General features: G+C 46.3%; 1 protein-coding gene and 2 long non-coding RNA genes across 3 annotated transcripts; 1 reads left to right on the forward strand and 2 right to left on the reverse strand.

The window, feature by feature from the left end:
* The first annotated feature begins 239 nt into the window (after positions 1-239).
* On the forward strand, positions 240-4,998 carry LOC134948863 (serine/arginine repetitive matrix protein 1-like). Its single transcript, XM_063937121.1, has 7 exons — positions 240-377; positions 2,153-2,331; positions 2,499-3,018; positions 3,098-3,304; positions 3,338-3,637; positions 3,726-3,854; positions 3,930-4,998. Exons 2-7 carry the CDS (start codon positions 2,155-2,157, stop codon positions 4,613-4,615), a joined length of 2,019 nt encoding a protein of 672 aa, XP_063793191.1. The 5' UTR covers positions 240-377; positions 2,153-2,154; the 3' UTR covers positions 4,616-4,998.
* Positions 4,999-5,955: 957 nt separating this feature from the next.
* Positions 5,956-7,708, reverse strand: LOC134947650 (uncharacterized). The gene is made up of 4 exons (XR_010182681.1): positions 7,580-7,708; positions 7,178-7,306; positions 6,776-6,904; positions 5,956-6,100 (listed from the first exon to the last, which is right to left on the reverse strand). It is a non-coding gene; the product is annotated as an uncharacterized LOC134947650 (long non-coding RNA).
* Positions 7,709-9,571: 1,863 nt separating this feature from the next.
* Positions 9,572-10,565, reverse strand: LOC134947652 (uncharacterized). Its single transcript, XR_010182682.1, has 3 exons — positions 10,318-10,565; positions 9,848-10,219; positions 9,572-9,766 (listed from the first exon to the last, which is right to left on the reverse strand). It is a non-coding gene; the product is annotated as an uncharacterized LOC134947652 (long non-coding RNA).
* Between the last annotated feature and the right edge of the window lie 11,538 nt (positions 10,566-22,103).

The raw sequence follows: 22,103 nt of genomic DNA on the forward strand, positions 1-22,103 counted from the left end.
CAAGTGTTGCTCCATTTGGGCGCACACAGTCACCAGCTCTGACATTACTGTTACGATGTTCCGTCATTTTCACGGGCCGGTACCTAGTTTATTATATATATATATATATATATATATATATATGTGCATGTGTATATATGTGGGAGTACTGAATTCGCCTTCCCGCCGAAAGCAGCCCTTTATTAGGGCTTGTTTGCTGCGTGCTCTGCAGCCATTTTGTGAACCTGCAGAGAGGTGTGTGGAGGTGCAGAGCTAGCAATTTGGTTGTTTGCTGTGGATATCGTTTGGACACCCCAGCAGGCTTTATTCCAGGACAGTCAGGAGGATTCCTGTTACCCGGAGGAGAGCCATTTTAGGAGCTTTTACTACATTTGTAGGTAAGTACCACATGTGTGTCTGGTGTTGCATGTATGTGTTTGTGTAGTGGGGGTTGCCATGAGGTGTACATGGGGTGTTTGGGTATGTGTGCATGTGTGCAGGTATGTGTATAGCCCCTTGCTTGTGTTGCTGCATTTTTTGGGGGAGACTTGTGTTTTGGGGTAGTTTTTCACGTTTTTTTTTTATTCTTTAATTGACTTTTTTGGGTCTTCTATTAGCATTGGTGTACCTCCTGAGTGTGCTGGGATGCTTTCTGGTCATTTTGGGGTGATTTGGAGCAAGTTTGGTCGACAGCCTGGTCGACATGTGCTGTAGACTGTTTGTTTTCCCGCCTAATTTTGCTGTGGTGTACCTCCTGAGTGTGCTGGGATGCTTTCTGGCCATTTTGGGGTGATTTGGAGCAAGTTTGGTCGACAGCCTGGTCGACATGTGCTGTAGACTGTTTGGCAAACATGTTTTTTCCCTCCTAATTTTGCTGTGGTGTACCTCCTGAGTGTGCTGGGATGCTTTCTGGCCATTTTGGGGTGATTTGGAGCAAGTTTGGTCGACAGCCTGGTCGACATGTGCTGTAGACTGTTTGGCAAACATGTTTTTTCCCTCCTAATTTTGCTGTGGTGTACCTCCTGAGTGTGCTGGGATGCTTTCTGGCCATTTTGGGGTGATTTGGAGCAAGTTTGGTCGACAGCCTGGTCGACATGTGCTGTAGACTGTTTGGCAAACATGTGTTTTCCCGCCTAATTTTGCTGTGGTGTACCTCCTGAGTGTGCTGGGATGCTTTCTGGCCATTTTGGGGTGATTTGGAGCAAGTTTGGTCGACAGCCTGGTCGACATGTGCTGTAGACTGTTTGGCAAACATGTGTTTTCCCACCTAATTTTGCTGTGGTGTACCTCCTGAGTGTGCTGGGATGCTTTCTGGTCATTTTGGGGTGATTTGGAGCAAGTTTGGTCGACAGCCTGGTCGACATGTGCTGTAGACTGTTTGGCAAACATGTGTTTTCCCGCCTAATTTTGCTGTGGTGTACCTCCTGAGTGTGCTGGGATGCTTTCTGGCCATTTTGGGGTGATTTGGAGCAAGTTTGGTCGACAGCCTGGTCGACATGTGCTGTAGACTGTTTGGCAAACATGTTTTTTCCCTCCTAATTTTGCTGTGGTGTACCTCCTGAGTGTGCTGGGATGCTTTCTGGCCATTTTGGGGTGATTTGGAGCAAGTTTGGTCGACAGCCTGGTCGACATGTGCTGTAGACTGTTTGGCAAACATGTGTTTTCCCGCCTAATTTTGCTGTGGTGTTCCTCCTGAGTGTGCTGGGATGCTTTCTGGCCATTTTGGGGTGATTTGGAGCAAGTTTAGTCGACAGCCTGGTCGACCTGTGCTGTCGGCAGTTTGGCAAACATGTGTTTTCCCGCCTAATTTTGCTGTGGTGTTCCTCCTGAGTGTGCTGGGATGCTTTCTGGCCATTTTGGGGTGATTTGGAGCAAGTTTAGTCGACAGCCTGGTCGACCTGTGCTGTCGGCAGTTTGGCAAACATGTGTTTTCCCGCCTAATTTTGCTGTGGTGTTCCTCCTGAGTGTGCTGGGATGCTTTCTGGCCATTTTGGGGTGATTTGGAGCAAGTTTAGTCAACAGTGTGGGTCAGCCATTTTGTGTGGGTCAGCCATTTTGTGTGGGTCAGCCATTTTGTGTGGGTCAGCCATTTTGTGTGGGTCAGCCATTTATACATGTATGTATGTATGTATGTATTTTTATTTTTATTTTATTTTATTTTATTTTATAACAGAGATGTCAAAGGACAAGCAGACCCGATCCGCCCCTTCCCCCACCCCCTCGGATCTATCCCTTCATAGCAACGAGGAGTGGGAGCCAACCCAGGAGGCGGATACGACCGGCCAGGCATGTAGTGACCAGCCGCGGTCGTCAAGGGCCCATGAGAAGTCCAAGAAAAAGCCTAGTAGAAAGGTACTAACCACACCTGCAGACACAAATAGCATCAAACTTTCTTTACTGTAGTTTGCGCAATGCCATGCACACCTACTGGAATATGTGCGCAATGACAGGGATACTGACACTCACAGGTACATACCGATCTTATTATTAATTTTTTTTATTTTTTTTAATCCCTAAAGGCAAGAAGCCAGCCAGAGGAGCAGTCGGAGGAGGAAGCCTCTGGTGAAGATGCAGGACCTAAAAAGCCGCGTGGACCCAGATATACTGAGGCGGAAAACTGTACCCTAGTGGATTGCGTCGACAGGTCCTACGACGTTTTGTATGGACCAAGGGCACAGACAACAGCAGCTAGGACAAAGCGAAGCATCTGGGAATCCATTGCGAGTCAAGTCACTGCAATATCTGGAAACCGCCGGAGCACCAGAAATTGCTTGAAGCGGTACAGTGATTGCCGCAGACAGACCAAGAAGAAGATGGGGATTCAGCGCCGACATGAGACAGCTACGGGAGGTGGCCCGGCTCTCAACCTGAAGTGGCTACCCTGGGAGGATGTTATTAGAAGGCGCATGAACCCTGCCATGGTCGAAGGAGTTCGCGGAGGTGTGGACTCTAGCCGTCCTGCTGGCTTTCCCGAGGAGGAAGAACCGCCCAGAAGACGGAAGAAGGCGGGAGATAAGCCGTCCAAAAGGAGGTCTGATGGTAAGAATACATTCACATGAACTGTACTTCCCTTTAAAATTTTTGTATGTGCTAATGTGAGTTGTTTTTTTTTTTTCAGACAGGCCTGCCCAGAGGACATCACCTGCGCGCAGGACATCGCCAGCGCACGGACCATCACCTGTGCAGCAGGCATCGGCAGCAGCGCGCGGACCATCACCTGCGCCGCAAGCATCGGGAGCGCGCAGATCGTCACCTGTGCGCCACAGTTCGTCATCGCGCAGTTTGTCACCTGTGCACCAGACGACGTCAGCGCACAGACTATCACCTGTGCGCCAGACATCAGCGCACAGAACTTCACCTGTGCGCCAGACACCGTCGGCGACCACACCACAAGATGGGCGCCAAACATCAGCTCCTGCGCGCAGGCCATCACCAGATCGTCGTCTCTCCAGGAGCTCTGGGACTGTGACTGAAGAGCCTCAAGACACAACCCTTGTGGACCCATCACCCGATCTGTTTGAGTCTACAGGGTTAACAGACGAAACTTTTCTTGGGTTTGAGGACAGCCGTGCAGACGTATCCAGCCAGACCCTTGAAAAGTCTTCCGAAACGAGGACAAGTGGAGCTCCTGGAGCAGCGGCATCACAGGATGGAGAAGGTTTGTATTTATTTTGTAGGAGGGGGGGGGGTGGGCAGCAGTTGTGTAAATTTTATTAACTTTCCCCAAAAAATTATTTTGCAAACAGTGGTGCCACGGACCAGCAGCGGACTAGCTTCGGGGATTGGTTCCTACTTCAGGCCGGATCTCCTCCTACAGGAGTCGTCAGAGGATGACGAGGTGGAAGTGCAGGAGGCTCCAGTTACTACATCCCTGCGTGAGTAAATTGAATTGTGAGCCTTCAAAAAAATGTATGATGAATGTGTATAATATTGTCTAATTTTCTTTTCAGCTGCCCAAATCCAAGTTGTGGCAGACATCCAGGAAGGGCAGAATCCCTCAACTGTTCAGAGGGTTCACACCCTGGCATCAGAGATTGGGACACGCCAGGATACATACACAAATGTCGTGGGAAGCAGACTGGACAACATTGAGAGGACAATGGAGAAAATGGCAAACAGTCTGCTTGAACTGCAAAAGACTCTTTCCGACAGCACGGCCACAATACTACAGGTCAGAATGCAAGATCATAGGGAGAGTATGACCGTACTTAACATTCTGGCCGAATCCATGACCCGGCTCGTGGACAACACTGCATGTCTGGTATCAAGCAATCAAAACATGTCGGAGAGTCATCGACACTCCTCATCCAGCCAACAGGTCATCGCAACCACACTGCAGATGATCTATGATAAGCTCCCAGGAACAGCTAATCAACACGCTGGTGATCCACCATATCCGCCGTCGCAAGCCACAAGGACGCCTCGTACCCTTCCTCAAGTCCCATCCCAGTACAGACAGTCACAGATGTACCAGGGATATACAGGGATGTACCCCACCCCCCAGATGCCTCCACCACCGGCCACACAATCTTCAGCAGCATGGGCACAGAGGACCAGTCAACATACTCCCCAGCCTCCCAGGACATCCACGCCCTATCAGGGGGAAGAAGAGGATCCGGACAGACTTCCACCATAAACCCGGTCGTATTTTATTTATTTACAAATGTTTTTCGTGTATCCCTTTCTTCCCCTCCCATTAGTTTGTTTTTTTTCTTACTATTGTTTTCTGTGTTGGGCTTCCCCACCCGTGACCGGGTACTACCAAGGAGCTTTGTGTAGGCATACATGCGCGGGCATGTATGCGGGCGCGTGTGGTAACGGATGAAAGCTCCTTGTGGCTACGTGTATGATGGGCCAAAGAGCTATTCTGATACCACTTTTTTCTTCCAAAAATCCTTTTTGTAATGGTGTACAGTAGGCTTTAATTGTGTGAATTTACTATTCACTAGTCTGTGTTTTTGTCTTCTTCATAGGATTGGTGGGGAAAAATGAAGTGGACGGCATAAGTTTGTGTTGTGTGTACCAAGGTGAGTAGAACCATGTTTCATTCAAGAAAATTTGAACCGCATGCCTCTGTAGAACCACACAGTCCAGCAATGGGTCATGCTGGGCTGTGTTGTTCCACAAATGTTAGCGTGTCAAAGTGCTGACCACTGACGCCACTCTTTCACTTTGAACCACATGCCTCTGTAGAACCACACAGTCCAGCAATGGGTCATGCTGGGCTGTGTTGTTCCACAAATGTTAGCGTGTCAAAGTGCTGACCACTGACGCCACTCTTTCACTTTGAACCGCATGCCTCTGTAGAACCACACAGTCCAGCAATGGGTCATGCTGGGCTGTGTTGTTCCACAAATGTTAGCGTGTCAAAGTGCTGACCACTTGACGCCACTCTTTCACTTTGAACCGCATGCCTCTGTAGAACCACACAGTCCAGCAATGGGTCATGCTGGGCTGTGTTGTTCCACAAATGTTAGCGTGTCAAAGTGCTGACCACTGACGCCACTCTTTCACTTTGAACCGCATGCCTCTGTAGAACCACACAGTCCAGCAATGGGTCATGCTGGGCTGTGTTGTTCCACAAATGTTAGCGTGTCAAAGTGCTGACCACTGACGCCACTCTTTCACTTTGAACCGCATGCCTCTGTAGAACCACACAGTCCAGCAATGGGTCATGCTGGGCTGTGTTGTTCCACAAATGTTAGCGTGTCAAAGTGCTGACCACTGACGCCACTCTTTCACTTTGAACCGCATGCCTCTGTAGAACCACACAGTCCAGCAATGGGTCATGCTGGGCTGTGTTGTTCCACCAATTTTTAGTGAAAATAAATGAACATGAGTTTAGTGTATCTTTACTTTAATATACTTTTTTTTTTTCCCCCACAGATATCTATATACACAAGAAAAGAATGTAAAGAAGAACAAACTACTTTTTTGTTTTAATTAAATTTCAAACTTTATTAAAAATTTTTCTTCAATAAACTTTTAAAAATAGAAGTTTCCTGTGGTTTTTATTAAAATTTGTAATGCATTTGAATTGTACGTAAGTAGATTGCCCAGGGAACATCAAGGGAACTGTCTCTTCACATCCACACCACTTAGGAAGGATACACCGGAAGACCTGTGGAAGAGAAAAGTATGAGCTTCCAGATATGGGTGATAGTGTCACCCTGGGGCTGGAAAAAGAGGTACATACAACAGTCCACACAACACAAGCGGGTTGCAGCGGCCCAAATGCAAACCTCCTGCACTTGCATCACTACACATCCAAACATTCCCTAGCATTGCTGTTTCAGGGAATGCTTGGATGTGCAGTCTTGCAAATGCCGGAGGGCTGCACTTTGGACATGCCGGGGTGATTTTGGACAAGGGAGTTTTGGGCAATACATCTCACCTGAGGGGGGGTTGTCTGCTGCATGGCGGAGGGTCAGGTCCACATCACCAGTAGGGTCACCCATGGAACATCAGGTGAAATGTCGTGTCTCCTCACATCCACGCCACTTGGGAAGATACATCGCAGGACTTGTGGAAGAGAAAATTTTGAGCATCCAGATATGGGTGATAGTGTCACCCTGGGGCTGGAAAAAGAGGTACATACAACAGTCCACACAACACAAGCGGGTTGCAGCGGCCCAAATTCAACCCTCCTGCACTTGCATCACTACACATCCAAACATTCCCTAGCATTGCTGTTTCAGGGAATGCTTGGATGTGCAGTCTTGCAAATGCCGGAGGGCTGCACTTTGGACATGCCGGGGTGATTTTGGACAAGGGAGTTTTGGGCAATACATCTCACCTGAGGGGGGGTTGTCTGCTACATGGCGGAGGGTCAGGTCCACATCACCAGTAGGGTCACCCATGGAACATCAGGTGAAATGTCGTGTCTCCTCACATCCACGCCACTTGGGAAGATACATCGCAGGACCTGTGGAAGAGAAAAGTTTGAGCATCCAGATATGGGTGATAGTGTCACCCTGGGGCTGGAAAAAGAGGTACATACAACAGTCCACACAACACAAGCGGGTTGCAGCGGCCCAAATGCAACCCTCCTGCACTTGCATCACTACACATCCAAACATTCCCTAGCATTGCTGTTTCAGGGAATGCTTGGATGTGCAGTCTTGCAAATGCCGGAGGGCTGCACTTTGGACATGCCGGGGTGATTTTGGACAAGGGAGTTTTGGGCAATACATCTCACCTGAGGGGGGGTTGTCTGCTACATGGCGGAGGGTCAGGTCCACATCACCAGTAGGGTCACCCATGGAACATCAGGTGAAATGTCGTGTCTCCTCACATCCACGCCACTTGGGAAGATACATCGCAGGACCTGTGGAAGAGAAAAGTTTGAGCATCCAGATATGGGTGATAGTGTCACCCTGGGGCTGGAAAAAGAGGTACATACAACAGTCCACACAACACAAGCGGGTTGCAGCGGCCCAAATGCAACCCTCCTGCACTTGCATCACTACACATCCAAACATTCCCTAGCATTGCTGTTTCAGGGAATGCTTGGATGTGCAGTCTTGCAAATGCCGGAGGGCTGCACTTTGGACATGCCGGGGTGATTTTGGACAAGGGAGTTTTGGGCAATACATCTCACCTGAGGGGGGGTTGTCTGCTACATGGCGGAGGGTCAGGTCCACATCACCAGTAGGGTCACCCATGGAACATCAGGTGAAATGTCGTGTCTCCTCACATCCACGCCACTTGGGAAGATACATCGCAGGACCTGTGGAAGAGAAAATTTTGAGCATCCAGATATGGGTGATAGTGTCACCCTGGGGCTGGAAAAAGAGGTACATACAACAGTCCACACAACACAAGCGGGTTGCAGCGGCCCAAATGCAACCCTCCTGCACTTGCATCACTACACATCCAAACATTCCCTAGCATTGCTGTTTCAGGGAATGCTTGGATGTGCAGTCTTGCAAATGCCGGAGGGCTGCACTTTGGACATGCCGGGGTGATTTTGGACAAGGGAGTTTTGGGCAATACATCTCACCTGAGGGGGGGTTGTCTGCTACATGGCGGAGGGTCAGGTCCACATCACCAGTAGGGTCACCCATGGAACATCAGGTGAAATGTCATGTCTCCTCACATCCACGCCACTTGGGAAGATACATCGCAGGACCTGTGGAAGAGAAAAGTTTGAGCATCCAGATATGGGTGATAGTGTCACCCTGGGGCTGGAAAAAGAGGTACATACAACAGTCCACACAACACAAGCGGGTTGCAGCGGCCCAAATTCAACCCTCCTGCACTTGCATCACTACACATCCAAACATTCCCTAGCATTGCTGTTTCAGGGAATGCTTGGATGTGCAGTCTTGCAAATGCCGGAGGGCTGCACTTTGGACATGCCGGGGTGATTTTGGACAAGGGAGTTTTGGGCAATACATCTCACCTGAGGGGGGGTTGTCTGCTACATGGCGGAGGGTCAGGTCCACATCACCAGTAGGGTCACCCATGGAACATCAGGTGAAATGTCGTGTCTCCTCACATCCACGCCACTTGGGAAGATACATCGCAGGACCTGTGGAAGAGAAAAGTTTGAGCATCCAGATATGGGTGATAGTGTCACCCTGGGGCTGGAAAAAGAGGTACATACAACAGTCCACACAACACAAGCGGGTTGCAGCGGCCCAAATTCAACCCTCCTGCACTTGCATCACTACACATCCAAACATTCCCTAGCATTGCTGTTTCAGGGAATGCTTGGATGTGCAGTCTTGCAAATGCCGGAGGGCTGCACTTTGGACATGCCGGGGTGATTTTGGACAAGGGAGTTTTGGGCAATACATCTCACCTGAGGGGGGGTTGTCTGCTACATGGCGGAGGGTCAGGTCCACATCACCAGTAGGGTCACCCATGGAACATCAGGTGAAATGTCGTGTCTCCTCCCATCCACGCCACTTGGGAAGATACATCGCAGGACCTGTGGAAGAGAAAAGTTTGAGCATCCAGATATGGGTGATAGTGTCACCCTGGGGCTGGAAAAAGAGGTACATACAACAGTCCACACAACACAAGCGGGTTGCAGCGGCCCAAATGCAACCCTCCTGCACTTGCATCACTACACATCCAAACATTCCCTAGCATTGCTGTTTCAGGGAATGCTTGGATGTGCAGTCTTGCAAATGCCGGAGGGCTGCACTTTGGACATGCCGGGGTGATTTTGGACAAGGGAGTTTTGGGCAATACATCTCACCTGAGGGGGGGTTGTCTGCTACATGGCGGAGGGTCAGGTCCACATCACCAGTAGGGTCACCCATGGAACATCAGGTGAAATGTCGTGTCTCCTCACATCCACGCCACTTGGGAAGATACATCGCAGGACCTGTGGAAGAGAAAAGTTTGAGCATCCAGATATGGGTGATAGTGTCACCCTGGGGCTGGAAAAAGAGGTACATACAACAGTCCACACAACACAAGCGGGTTGCAGCGGCCCAAATTCAACCCTCCTGCACTTGCATCACTGCACATCCAAACATTCCCTAGCATTGCTGTTTCAGGGAATGCTTGGATGTGCAGTCTTGCAAATGCCGGAGGGCTGCACTTTGGACATGCCGGGGTGATTTTGGATAAGGGAGTTTTGGGCAATACATCTCACCTGAGGGGGGGTTGTCTGCTACATGGCGGAGGGTCAGGTCCACATCACCAGTAGGTTCACCCATGGTAGAGTTGGATAAAAGGATCAAATATTTGCGGGAACCCAACAACAGGATAAAACGGGGTAACGAACTGTACAAACATGGCCTGGGGATATACATCAACAGGATGTAAAACTCTGAAATACATAAATGAAGAGGTTTTTTAAAAAATATTCCAATGTCAGTTTACACGATAATACAAATGTCAGTATACTCACAGGCAACTGCAAAATAATTTTGGATCAATGTCCGCCGGGAATCCTCTCCTTCGTCCATACCCACCGGTAGAGCAGAAGACCGGTTCCCGCGTCGGAAAGCACTGCGACGAAGAGTCACCGGCAAACGGTTTGCGACACATATGTTGTGTAAAATACAACATGCATTTACCATGCCGCAAACCTTCGACGGTGAGTACAAAAGAGCACCGCCGGAAGTGTCTAAACATCGAAACCGGCTTTTAAGTACACCGAAGGCACGCTCAATTACTCCCCTCGATGCAATGTGTGTCTCTTGGTAACGTTTTTCTGCTCTACCAACAGGATTAGACAATGGGGTCAACAGCCACGGTTTGTTTGGATAACCCGCATCGCCTATAGAAAATATAAAAAAAATGTTAGGTACTTGTAAAAAATAATAAAAAAATAATAATAATAAAATAATAAAAAAATAAAAAAATGAAAATACATACCTAACAGCCAGCCACCAGGCATGTTTCCTGTTTCAAACTTGTCAAACAGCGATGACTGGCTTAGGATGAAGGAGTCGTGAGATGATCCAGGAAATCCCACAAAAATGTTCAAAAATCTCATGTTTACATCACAGACCGCCTGCACGTTCAGGGAATGGAACTGTTTTCGGTTCCGAAAACATTCCTCTGAATTCCGTGGCGGTCTGATCTGCACGTGGGTACAGTCAATCGCGCCCAGCACATTGGGAAATTTGTATTTGTTGAAAAAGCCTAATTTGATCTCACGACATTCGCTGTCCGTCTCTGGAAATGTGATGTACTGGATCGTCAATTTGCGGAAAGCCCTAATGACCTGGGTTATACAGCGCGACAGTGTCGACTGTGAAAAACCGCATGTTTGAGACAGTGTAGGCTGGAATGTGCCTGACGCCAAAAAATGTAACGTCCCCAGCAGTTTCTGAAAACCGCTGATTGCACGATTTGTCCGTGCCCGAGGTTCCAAGTCGGCCTCCAACAGAGCGTACAGCGAATATATGTCGCGAGTCGATAAGCGATAATTTTGTATCACCTCGAACTCGCTGAGATCCTCCAGTTCACGCCTAGTGCGATACTGGCGTGGTCGTGGAAATGAAACCCGCAATACTAGCTCACCCAATGCAGACATTTGCTGACCTGGATCCTGATGTTCATCAGCACTTTCTTCCTCCATCATGCTTGCAGCCAGCATGAACATCACAATCTGGTCAGAAAAAGGCTCCATCATTGTAGTCAGTACAAAAATAGGAATGTGTTTTAAAACGCAGGAATTTTCCTAAAAAAACGATTCCACAGAGCTGACTGTAAAATGGCTCCTTCTCCCTGTAGTCTCAAACCTGGGAGTGAGGAGATAGGAGGGGCTTTGCAGAAGTGTATCCTGGGAAAAACTGTGGAATCATGGGTAAATTTCCCTCAGGAGATTGAAGAAAAAAATATTCCTTTAAAAAATCAATTAAATAATACTTGTGAAGCAAAAAAAGACAAACCAAGTAGATAATCCTTTCCAATATAAATAGATATGCTACTAGCAATCCTCAAATATCCAAAAAAAACATGTACTAAAAATTTTTTTTTAGATCCCGCCAGTCAACTGAGGCGGACTAAAATAGGCGAATTTGCGGTCGAAAAGCACTGCAGGCGAATTTCCAAACTTGAATTGAATATGCTTTGGGCGAATTGCAGCATCTATACCATTGCAGAAAAGTCGAATGCGAAAAAAGTCGAATTGCCAAAAGTCGAATTTTGAATGTCCGTTTTTTTGCGATAAAGTACTGTACTGCATAGGCGAATTGTTTTTTTGAGGCGAATTCGTTCCGGAATTCGACTTTTTCTGGAATTCGACCGCAATTGCATATACCCCAGTGTCAGTGTAACCCATCGGCAGCGGCTCTAATACTTTATTCATATAGCGTAAGCAGTATGCTGTCGGATATTGTTACAGTTGCTATAGCAACTGTCTTCCGCTCCTCGGCCCGCTAATGCCTGTAATATTCCTCTTAAAGAAGAGGATGGAGAAGGGTTCATCGGCAGCGTGAGCTGCCGCCCTCAAGTGGCCGGCGCCCATAGGCAGCTGCCTAAAGCTGCCTAGTGGTGGCGCCGGCCCTGAGTAGGAGCACATTATATGCTTAATTAAAGGGTTACTAGACCTACACTATCTGAATAAAAAAAAGATACATTTGAAAAATATACCAGCTGGATACATACACACTACCTGACCGATGGGCAAAAATATATAATAAACTAAGCAAGGGGATATGATCTGAATCTTTTCGAATGGTGTACATATGATCAACGTGCATTATTATTATTAACCTAAAGGGCACGTACAGCAAATTAATTGTTACATGTAATCACATATATATGAAGGACTATATATAAGAAAGACTACCACTGTACCTTTCCGTGCATGATAAGAAGTCATTATAATCCTATCAAAATTGGGAATTTAGGTGCCATCTACCTGTATCAAATTTGATATTGAAATACAGGTGATATACAACCTAATTGGTATCTTCCCAGGGATTACACATTGGAGAGACCGCAGATTTCCAATGATTTGGTGATACAGTCATAGCATAGGATGACACTTTGTCTAGTAAAGCAATAATTGTATCTACCACAATATCTTGCCAGACATTAGATGAGATTACATGTATCATTTAGGAATAACTGTAACATTTGATAGAACATAGGTTTAGAGGCAATATTGAGATTGGGAATCACTGTCCTCATTAAGCAATATTATGCTCAAATCTAAATAGGGGAGAACATCACCAATTGAGCAAGGTTGTGACAGGTTTATGAAGGAATATACCAACTAGGGATTGTTGCATCTATTATAAAGGATATACAGACATACATCCCAACTATAATTTTCTAAGTAATATATGAGTGGAATATAATTCTCATATAAGACATACATAATTAAGGAAGAATAGGCGGCACACGGTTTTGTTTTTAATACTTTCTTTATTATTTAGCACCAGGACAAAATAAAACTCTTTTTTTTGTCCATTTTTTCTTATTCACGTCTAACTATTTTTTATTGTTTCATATTTCACTATTTACGGCCCTAACAAGAGGTCTTAATAATTCATGTGGGATACTAATAAAGTTGATACATTCCATATGGGTATTGGTATATATTACTAACTGAGTGTCAACTCATATATATAAAAGAAGATTGACGATACGGATGTAATACCAATAATAATTTTTGATGTTAATGGGAGTGAGTGCACCTAAAAAACTGATCCCTTTTCTCTATTTTTTCCTTGTACATGTTTTAGGATCAGTAGGTGGCACCAGTCTGTAGCTTTGCATTTGTATTATATACAGCCATTTAGAGACTATGGGGGTAATTCCAAGTTGATCGCAGCAGGAAATTTTTTAGCAGTTGGGAAAACCATGTGCACTGCAGGGGAGGCAGATATAACATTTGCAGAGAGAGTTAGATTTGGGTGGGTTATTTTGTTTCTGTGCAGGGTAAATACTGGCTGCTTTATTTTTACACTGCAATTTAGATTGCAGATTGAACACACCTCACCCAAATCTAACTCTCTCTGCACATGTTATATATCTGCCTCCCCTGCAGTGCACATGGTTTTGCCCAACTGCTAAAAAATTTCCTGCTGCGATCAACTTGGAATTACCCCCTATATCCCTATATTTATTACTTGCCATCAAATTCAATAAGTCTGGTGCGGGATTTCCTTGTTTCTTTTCACATATTCAACCTAGTAAGCCTTTCTTTGTAATCCAGTCCCTATAGCCCTTTAATCAATTTAGTAGCTCGCCTTTGAACCCTTTCGAGTTCACCAATATCTTTTTTTATACAGTGGTGCCCAAAACTGAACACAATATTCCAGGTGCGGACGTGCCAATGATTTGTACAGCGGCAGGATTACATCCTCGTCCCTTGTCTCAATTCCCCGTTTTATGCACGCTAGCACCTTACTTGCCTTCATTACTGCGCTTTGACATTGTATACGGTTATTAAGCTTATTATCAATGAGTAAACTCAAATCTTTTTCCAAAATTGTTACCCCTAGACTTTCCCCGTTTAATATGTAGGATGCAAGTTTGTTTTTAGTCCCGAAATGCATAACCTTGCATTTTTCTATATTGAACCTCATTCTCCATTTAGATGCCCAGATTTCAAGTTTAGACAAGTCATTCTGCAGAGACGCCACATCTATTTCTGAATTAATTACCCTACACAGTTTAGTATCATCTGCAAAGATTGACACTTTGCTTTCCAGGCCTATTTCTAGGTCATTGATAAATATGTTGAACAGTAGTGGCCCGAGTACGGACCCCTGTGGTATTCTGCTGACTACTGGTGTCCAGCTTGAGGACTTCCTGTTCTGTTGATCACTACTCGCTGTACCCTGTTGTCCAGCCAGTTACTTATCCATGTACAAATAGTTTTTCCTAGGCCAAGCTCCTTTAATTTGATGATTAGTCTCCTGTGAAGCACTTTCTCGAAGGCTTTTGCAAAATCTAAGTAGACCACATCCACTGCTTTTCCCTGGACAAGATTGTCTCTCACTTCCTCGTCGAAGTTAACTAAGTTAGTTTGACATGATCTGTCCCTCACAAACCCATGCTGGTTCTTGCTAATAATCTTAGTGGTCTGCAGATACTCCTGTATGCTATCCCTTAGAATTCCTTCCAATATTTTCCCCACTATAGATGTCAAACTAACCAGTTTGTAGTTACCCAGATGATTTTTGGATCCCTTTTTAAATAATGGCACTACCTCAGCTATACGCCAATCCTTCAGTACCATGCCAGATCTAATTGAACTATTGAAAATCAAGTATAGGGGTCTTGCTAGTTGTAACCTAAGCTCCATAAGAACCCTTGGATGAAGTCCATCCGGGCCAGGTGATTTATTAATCTTTATTTTGCATAATCTCTCCCTGACTACTTCTTCACTTAAACAAGTATCTAACCATGAATCATTACTGTCACTATTGCTATGCACTACTCCCACCGTCAGTTCAATGATGAAAAACATTTGTTCAGTATTTCCGCTTTTGATTCATCATCATTTATCAATACTCTAAATTCATCTTTTATTGGACCTATGTTCTCCTTTTTTTACCTTTTACTGTTTATGTATTTAAAAAAATGCAGGATTGGTTTTACTCTCTATAGCAATTTGCTTTTCGTTTTCAATTTTAGCTGCTCTTGTTGCTTTTTTGCAGCTTTTATTGCATTTCTTGTACTGGAATGAATCCTCCTTTCCATTAGATTTAAATGCTTTGAAAGCACGCTTCTTTTTATCGATTTCTGCCTTGACCTTCTTGTTAAGCCACATTGGTTTGAGTTTGGTACTCCTGCGCTTACTGCCCATGGGAATAAATTTGTGAATATTGCTATCTAGCAACCCTTTTAAAGCATCCCACATTTCCAAAGTGTTCTTACCATGAAACAAAACTTCCCACTCAATGTTGTTTAGTGCACATCTCAGCATACTGAAGTTAGCCTTCCTAAAGTTAAATGTTTTTGTTGAACCCTTATAGCTATGTTTCCTGAAAATGATGTCAAATGTGAACATATAGCGATCACTGTTACCCAAAGTCTCCCCAACTTTAGTATTTGATATAATGTCTACATTATTAGTAATTACTAGATCCAGAGTAGTTTTACCCCAGTTGGGTCCTTTAACATATTTAAGAACATGTTGCGCATAGCTTTAGCACATGAATCGTTACTCCAATTAATATCAGGATAATTAAAGTCCCCAATCACTAGGATGTCCCCCAATCGTGCAGCCCTTTCGATTTGCTGCAAGAGTTGTTCTTCCTCATGTATGCTAATATCTGGCTGTTTGTAGCACATGCCTATAACTATTTTTTTTTCATCAATACCTCCACTTGAGATTTCAACCCATAGTGACTCCACATTATCGCCAGTCCCCTCATAAATAACCTCCTTTAGGTATGGTTTAAGAGATGGTTTAACATAAAGACATATACCTCCTCCTCTTTTGCTTGCCCTGTCCCTCCTGAAAAGAGAATACCCCTACAAGTTTGCAACCCAGTCGTGAGAGTCATCCCACCATGTTTTTGTAATACCTATAATATCATACTCAGCCTTTGATGCTAACAATTCCAATTCCCCCATTTTACTTGCTAGGCTTCTTGCGTTTGCAAGCATACATTTTAGTTTAGTGGTTCCCTTATCCGCTTGGATTTTTAAAGGTATCCTATCATGGTTTACTAGTGCCTGCCTAGACTTACTCTTACTGACTGTCCTCGCTCCCTTTCCACCCCACCATACTTAATACTGCCCCCCTTACTCTTCTCTTTGATCAACCCAATGTTCCGGCCTACATTCTCCGCCCTGACATAAGTATTTTCCCTTATGCTCTGTACATCCTTTTCTATATGCTGTAATGATGACACATACATGTTGTTAGTTAATGTTTTGGCAATACCTTTGTTAATACCCTTTTTACAACCCATGCAAATACCCTTGCCCTTGCTGGCTGCTCTTTCCCTCCCCCCTTCTCCACCCCCATTTAGCTCACTACCACCATCTTTACTATTCTCACTACGTGACCCATAGTTTCTAACTGAACACTCCCCCCAGGCTCCTAATTTAAAAGCTCCTCCAACCTACTGACCATCCTTCCCCCCAGCACCGCAGCCCCCTCCTCATTCAGGTGCAATCCATCGCGACAAAAAAGATGACTCCTCACTGAGAAGTCCGCCCAGTGTTCCAGGAACACAAAGCCCTCCTTCCTACACCAGTCTCTAAGCCACACATTTACCTCCCTGATCTCCCTCTGCCTCCCTGAGCTAGCGCGTGGCACTGGTAATATTTAATATAATAATCTTTCCTAAGGACATCCCACCTACCGCTAACTTTGTTGTTGGTGCCAACGTGCACCAAGACCGCCAGGTCTTTCCCAGCCCCTCCCAACAATCTACCTTGTCCGCGATGTGTGAGACAACAGACCATATGGCTATCACGATCCCGGTAGCAGATTGCCCTATCTGCCTTCCTGATGATAGAGTCCCTTACCACCACTATCTGCCTGGGTGCCTCTCTAACTTTCATCCCATCTGAGCCAGAGGAACCACTCCTCCAGGTGCTAGAGGGAGCAGTCTCCTCCGGCTCCGTCATTTCCTCGCTATCATCCACCGAATCTTCGTCCAATCGGGCAAATTTGTTCGGGTTTGATAGTTTAGAGAGGTCGTGCCTCCCCTCTCTTATTCTTCCTTCTAACAGTGACCCAGCTGGCTACCTGAGTATCCTTGTCTACCGGTGACCCCTCCCGCAACTCCTCCACCATTCTATCTAAACTTTGCTTGAGATTCTCACAGTCGTGTAAGGGTCTGCTCTAGATCAGTTACCTGGGCTTCCAGGGCAACCGTTCGCACACATCTCGTGCATATGTATTCGCACTGGGTCGGCTGCTCCAGGTGCGCATACATCTTGCACAACACGCACTGAGTGAGATTCTCAATCACGGCCCAATACAAAACTATGCAATATGATATTGACTATGACCTAGCTGTGAAGAGAAACAGCAGAAACAGTCAATTCAATCACATACACAATAAAGTAGATAATCAATACTTATCTGAGTGGGCCCTCACCGATACTCCTCCTTGCAGTTGCTCCAGCTCTCCGCACCTCCTTCTCACTTGCTGCCGTGCACCCGGCTTCCGGCACCTGCTTCGTTCGCAGTCCTCACGCAGGCTGTGGCTGCAGCAGCACACACTCGCTCACCCAGCAGCAGCCCTCACACCCTTTCTCTCCCCTAGCAACACACTCTCACTCACTCTCACCCTGCAACAGCACTCACACTCTTTCTCACCCCCAGCAGTGCCCACTTACTCACTCAGCAGCAACAGCAGCCCTCTCACTTCCTTCTTTCACACACATTTTCACACACTGAATGTGGCCCTCACACACTTACTTGCTCACTCACTCACGCACACACTCACTCACTCACACACTCCACTAGCTGCGGTAGCAGCAACGGCCCGGCAGTGGTAGGACCCTCACACTCACTCACACTCCCTCACTCCCACACACACAGCAGCGGCCTCACACACAGGAGCAGCAGCAGCGATCTGCCCACTGCCCGCTCCGCTGTACTCAGCCTGCTTCCCGGCTCCCGGCCTCCTCCTGCACATGCACACGTGTGCGCCCGCTCGTCGCTTCCGCTCTGACCGCTCCAAGCTTGTACACAATAACCTGCCCAGATTCAGCGTCACCCGTGTTCCTCAGCGTCACTCCTCCTGTCATAGTTCTCCTCCCGGGGTGGGGAAGGGGTGAAGTTTTGCAACCCTGAGCGGAGTACTAATGACAGGGAAGAGGGGGAGTGCTACTGGAGACATAAAAGTGCTGCGATGGGCACCCCCTTCGATTGCACGGCTGGCCTGCCACTAGAAACGGCACTGGTGTTGGGGGGAGATTGGGGCTTGCTCTGGGATATTTGCCTACCTTTCCCGTGTGCTGAGTGTACCACCCAATTTTCAGGAGCCTCCCGGATGATCCGGGAGAGTAGGCAAGTATGACATGTAGCAAAAGCTCCGTGCAAGTTCTGTGCACAGGAGGGGAAGCCTGATTTTGGTAGGGGGAAACTTGCACCCAGCATGTGGCTGTGGAACTGCAGATACTAATGATGATGCAGTAGTTGCAGCTGCTGATGTAAGATCAATGGGCAGCACAGCTTTCCGCTTCCACACATATGATCCCCTGCATAAATCCTGTGGATTCTTGCATTAGTATAAGATAGTAAAACAGGCTTCCATGACTGGCCATAGCCACAGCCATTTTGTGTGCGACTCAGAATCAAGCACCACTGTGTGCAGTTTCCACAAGCATTGGGAACAGGTTGAGATGGAAGATGGACATACGCTCTGTTCACTAGAGAGGATACAGGACTCTATGTACTACAGCAATAGGTTGTATGGCCACTGCACTGCACTGCACAGACTGAGTATGGAATAAATGCTTCATTCCACCACGTTAATTCATTGACTGGCACCCGTAATTCTGGCTATGTGTGTGAGGCAGAGCTGCAGGGACCTACTGACTGCGGCTCGCAACTCCCCTCCCCTGCTCATGACCTGCAACCCACAACCTCCTCCACTTGTGGTCTGCATCAGCATCCCTAATTCTAAACATTATGAGAGGTGCTACCATGCTGAGACTTGTAGTTCCATATAGAAAAAAAGAAAATGCAGGGGCACACTCTAAGTACTAAACACTACTAAAAAATGTTCAAAGATAGTAAGCAAATTGGGTGTGGCTCCTCACCAGCAGAAATAGAAAAAAGTCAAAGAGTGACTAAATAAATAAATGAAACCAGCATTCGTGAGATATGGTGACTAGCTGTCCCTATTAACACTGCTGGCGGAGCACCGTAAAGTCAATAAGTATCCTGGGATACAAAAGAAAAAAAGAAAAAAAAGAAGAGAGGACTTTCTTGTTCAGTGCTCTCTTAAGAAAAAATATAGTAGATTTGTATAAATTAGTATTGTTAAGGAATATAAAACATAGCTTTTATTAAATCGATAAAAATATAGTCTCCTAGAAAAATAATTTAAAATGAACTGATGAATATCAGTGTGTAAATTTGTGTGGCAGGAATAGTGGCACTGATGGTGCTATAATCCTAGTCCTGAATTGGATTTAATTCAACGTACCACTGTGGTTATGGTCCTGAATTGGACTTGAATTTATGTGCACCTGTGTTCCTAAGATGTTATTGGGGTCCAACGTTTAGTAGCTCTTCCTACAACAGTAATATTGAAACTGCAGTACTTATTCTATAGTCATTAGAGGGATACATTATCTGGGTTGGTTAAACCTTGCCTGAGTATAGGTCTACCCAAATCTGGGTAGGTTATGCTCAGATAAGTGCAATTCCTGTATAAACGATGACCAAGTCACAAATCAAAGAAGTGAGTTTCACCTCTAAATTATTTCTCAGGGCAACCTGTACAGATTACATGAACAATACATACATTGAAGAAATAAATGAAATAAATAAGTATCTGGCAACACTGGGTCATATATCATTCTCTGTGGGTGGAGGCAAGGTGGTAAGACCACTGGTTGCTACAAGCTGGCTGAAGATGCAGAAAGGATAAAGATGAATCTGCTGTCAATGAGCCTAATTCAGAGTTGATCGCTGCTGCAAATTTGTTAGCAGTTGGGCAAAATCATGTGCCCTGCAGGTCTGACAGATGTAACATGTGCAGAGAGAGTTGGATTTGGGTGGGCTATTTTGTTTCTGTGCAGAGTAAATACAGTACTGGCTGCTTTATTTTTACACACCAATTTAGATTGCAGATTGAACACACCCCACCCAAATCTAATTCTCTCTGCACATGTTATATCTGCCTCCCCTGCAGTGCACATGGTTTTGCCCAACTGCTTACAAATTTCACCCTCCTAGCAGAGGCAATAGCCAGTAGGAACAGGACCTTGACCGTGAGCCATTTAAGGTCCACTGACTCAAGAGGTTCAAATGGAGACTCTTGCAGGGCATTCAGGACAACAGACAGATCCCATGGAGCCACAAGAGGTACATAGGGAAGCTGAATCCGTAAAACACCCTGAGTGAAAGAATGAACGTCAGGAATAGACAGAATTTTTCTCTGAAACCCCACCGACAAGGCAGATATATGAACCTTGAGGGAGGCCAGACGAAGGCCTAAGTCCAGGCCTTGTTGCAGAAAAGCCAGAAGTCTGGCAGTACTGAATTTTTATGCATCATAATTCTTAGCAACACACCAGGTGAAGTAAGAATTCCAGACCGTATAATAAATCTGTGCAGATGCCGGTTTGCGGGCCTTCAGCATAGTTTGGATAACTGCCTCGGAGAATCCTTTGGCCCTCTGGAGTGATGTTTCAAGAGCCACGTCATCAAAGCCAGTCTGGCCAGGTCCGGGTAGACACAAGTCCCTGAATGAGGAGGTGTGGACATTGAGGAAGCAGAAGAGGATGCTCTATCGATAGACCCTGCAGGTCTGAGAACCAATGCCTTCTGGGCCATGCTGGAGAGACTAGAAGTAGTATTCCTCCTTCTTGTTTGAACTTCCGAAGTACCCTGGGCAGGAGTGACACTGGAGGGAACACGTAAGGCAGCCGAAAGTTCCATGGAATTACCAGTGCGTCCATGAATGCTGCTTGAGGATCCCTAGTTCTTGATAAGAATACCAGAACTTTGTGATTGTGTTGAGACACCATCAGGTCTACATCTGGTAGGTCCACTAGGAGTTGAAAGACTTTCTGATGAAGACTCCACTCTCCGGCATGCACATCCTGATGACTGAGGAAATCCGCTTCCCAGTTGAGGACTCCCGGAATGAACACTGCCAATATTGCTGGCAGATGGCGTTCCGCCCAACGAAGGATTTTTGATACTTCCATCATTGTCATGCGGCTTCGAGTGCCTCCTTGATGGTTTATGTATGCAACCATGGTGGCATTGTCTGACCGTACTTGAACAGGCCTGTTCTGTAACAGAGGCAGGGTGAGAGACAAAGCATTGAACACTGCCCACAATTCCAGATTGTTTATTGGGAGGAGTGATTCCTCTTTGGTCCACCGACCCTGGAAGGAGTGTTGCTCCTACAAAGCGCCCCAACTCCTCAAACTGGCATCCGTAGTCAGTAGGACCCAGTTGGGGATCCAGAAGGGATGGCCCCTGTTTAACCGCTGGTCCTGTAGCCACCAGGTCATCGACAAACGAACCCCCGGAGTCAAGGAGATCATGTGAGACCTGATCTGATGAGGTAGGCCGTCCCACTTGGAAAGGATTAACCTCTGCAGAGGGCAGGAATGAAATTAAGCATACTCTACCATGTCAAAAGTCAACACCATGAGGCCTAGTACTTGCATCGGCAAGTGTATCGACAATCTTGGGCGAGAGCTCTGATCCTATCCTGAAGTTTCAGGACCTTCTCTGGAGACAGAAACAGCCGTTGACTGTGTGTGTCCAGCAGTGCCCCCAGGTGCACCATGCTCCGAGCAGGAACCAGCGAGGGCTTCTTCCAGTTGATGAGCCACCCGTGGGCTTGTAGGAAGTTTACCGTCAGTTGTAGATGACAGAGGAGGACATCGTGGGAGTTTGCCAGAATCAGCAAGTCATCCAGATACGTCAGGATCCTGACTCCCTGGCGATGGAGATGAGCCGTCATCACGGCCATAACCTTGGTGAAGATCCATGGGGCCGTGGCCAGTCCACACAGCAGAGCCTGGAACCGATAGTG

Source organism: Pseudophryne corroboree, chromosome 8 (genome assembly GCF_028390025.1).
Source record: "Pseudophryne corroboree isolate aPseCor3 chromosome 8, aPseCor3.hap2, whole genome shotgun sequence".
NCBI classification, from domain to species: domain Eukaryota; kingdom Metazoa; phylum Chordata; class Amphibia; order Anura; family Myobatrachidae; genus Pseudophryne; species Pseudophryne corroboree.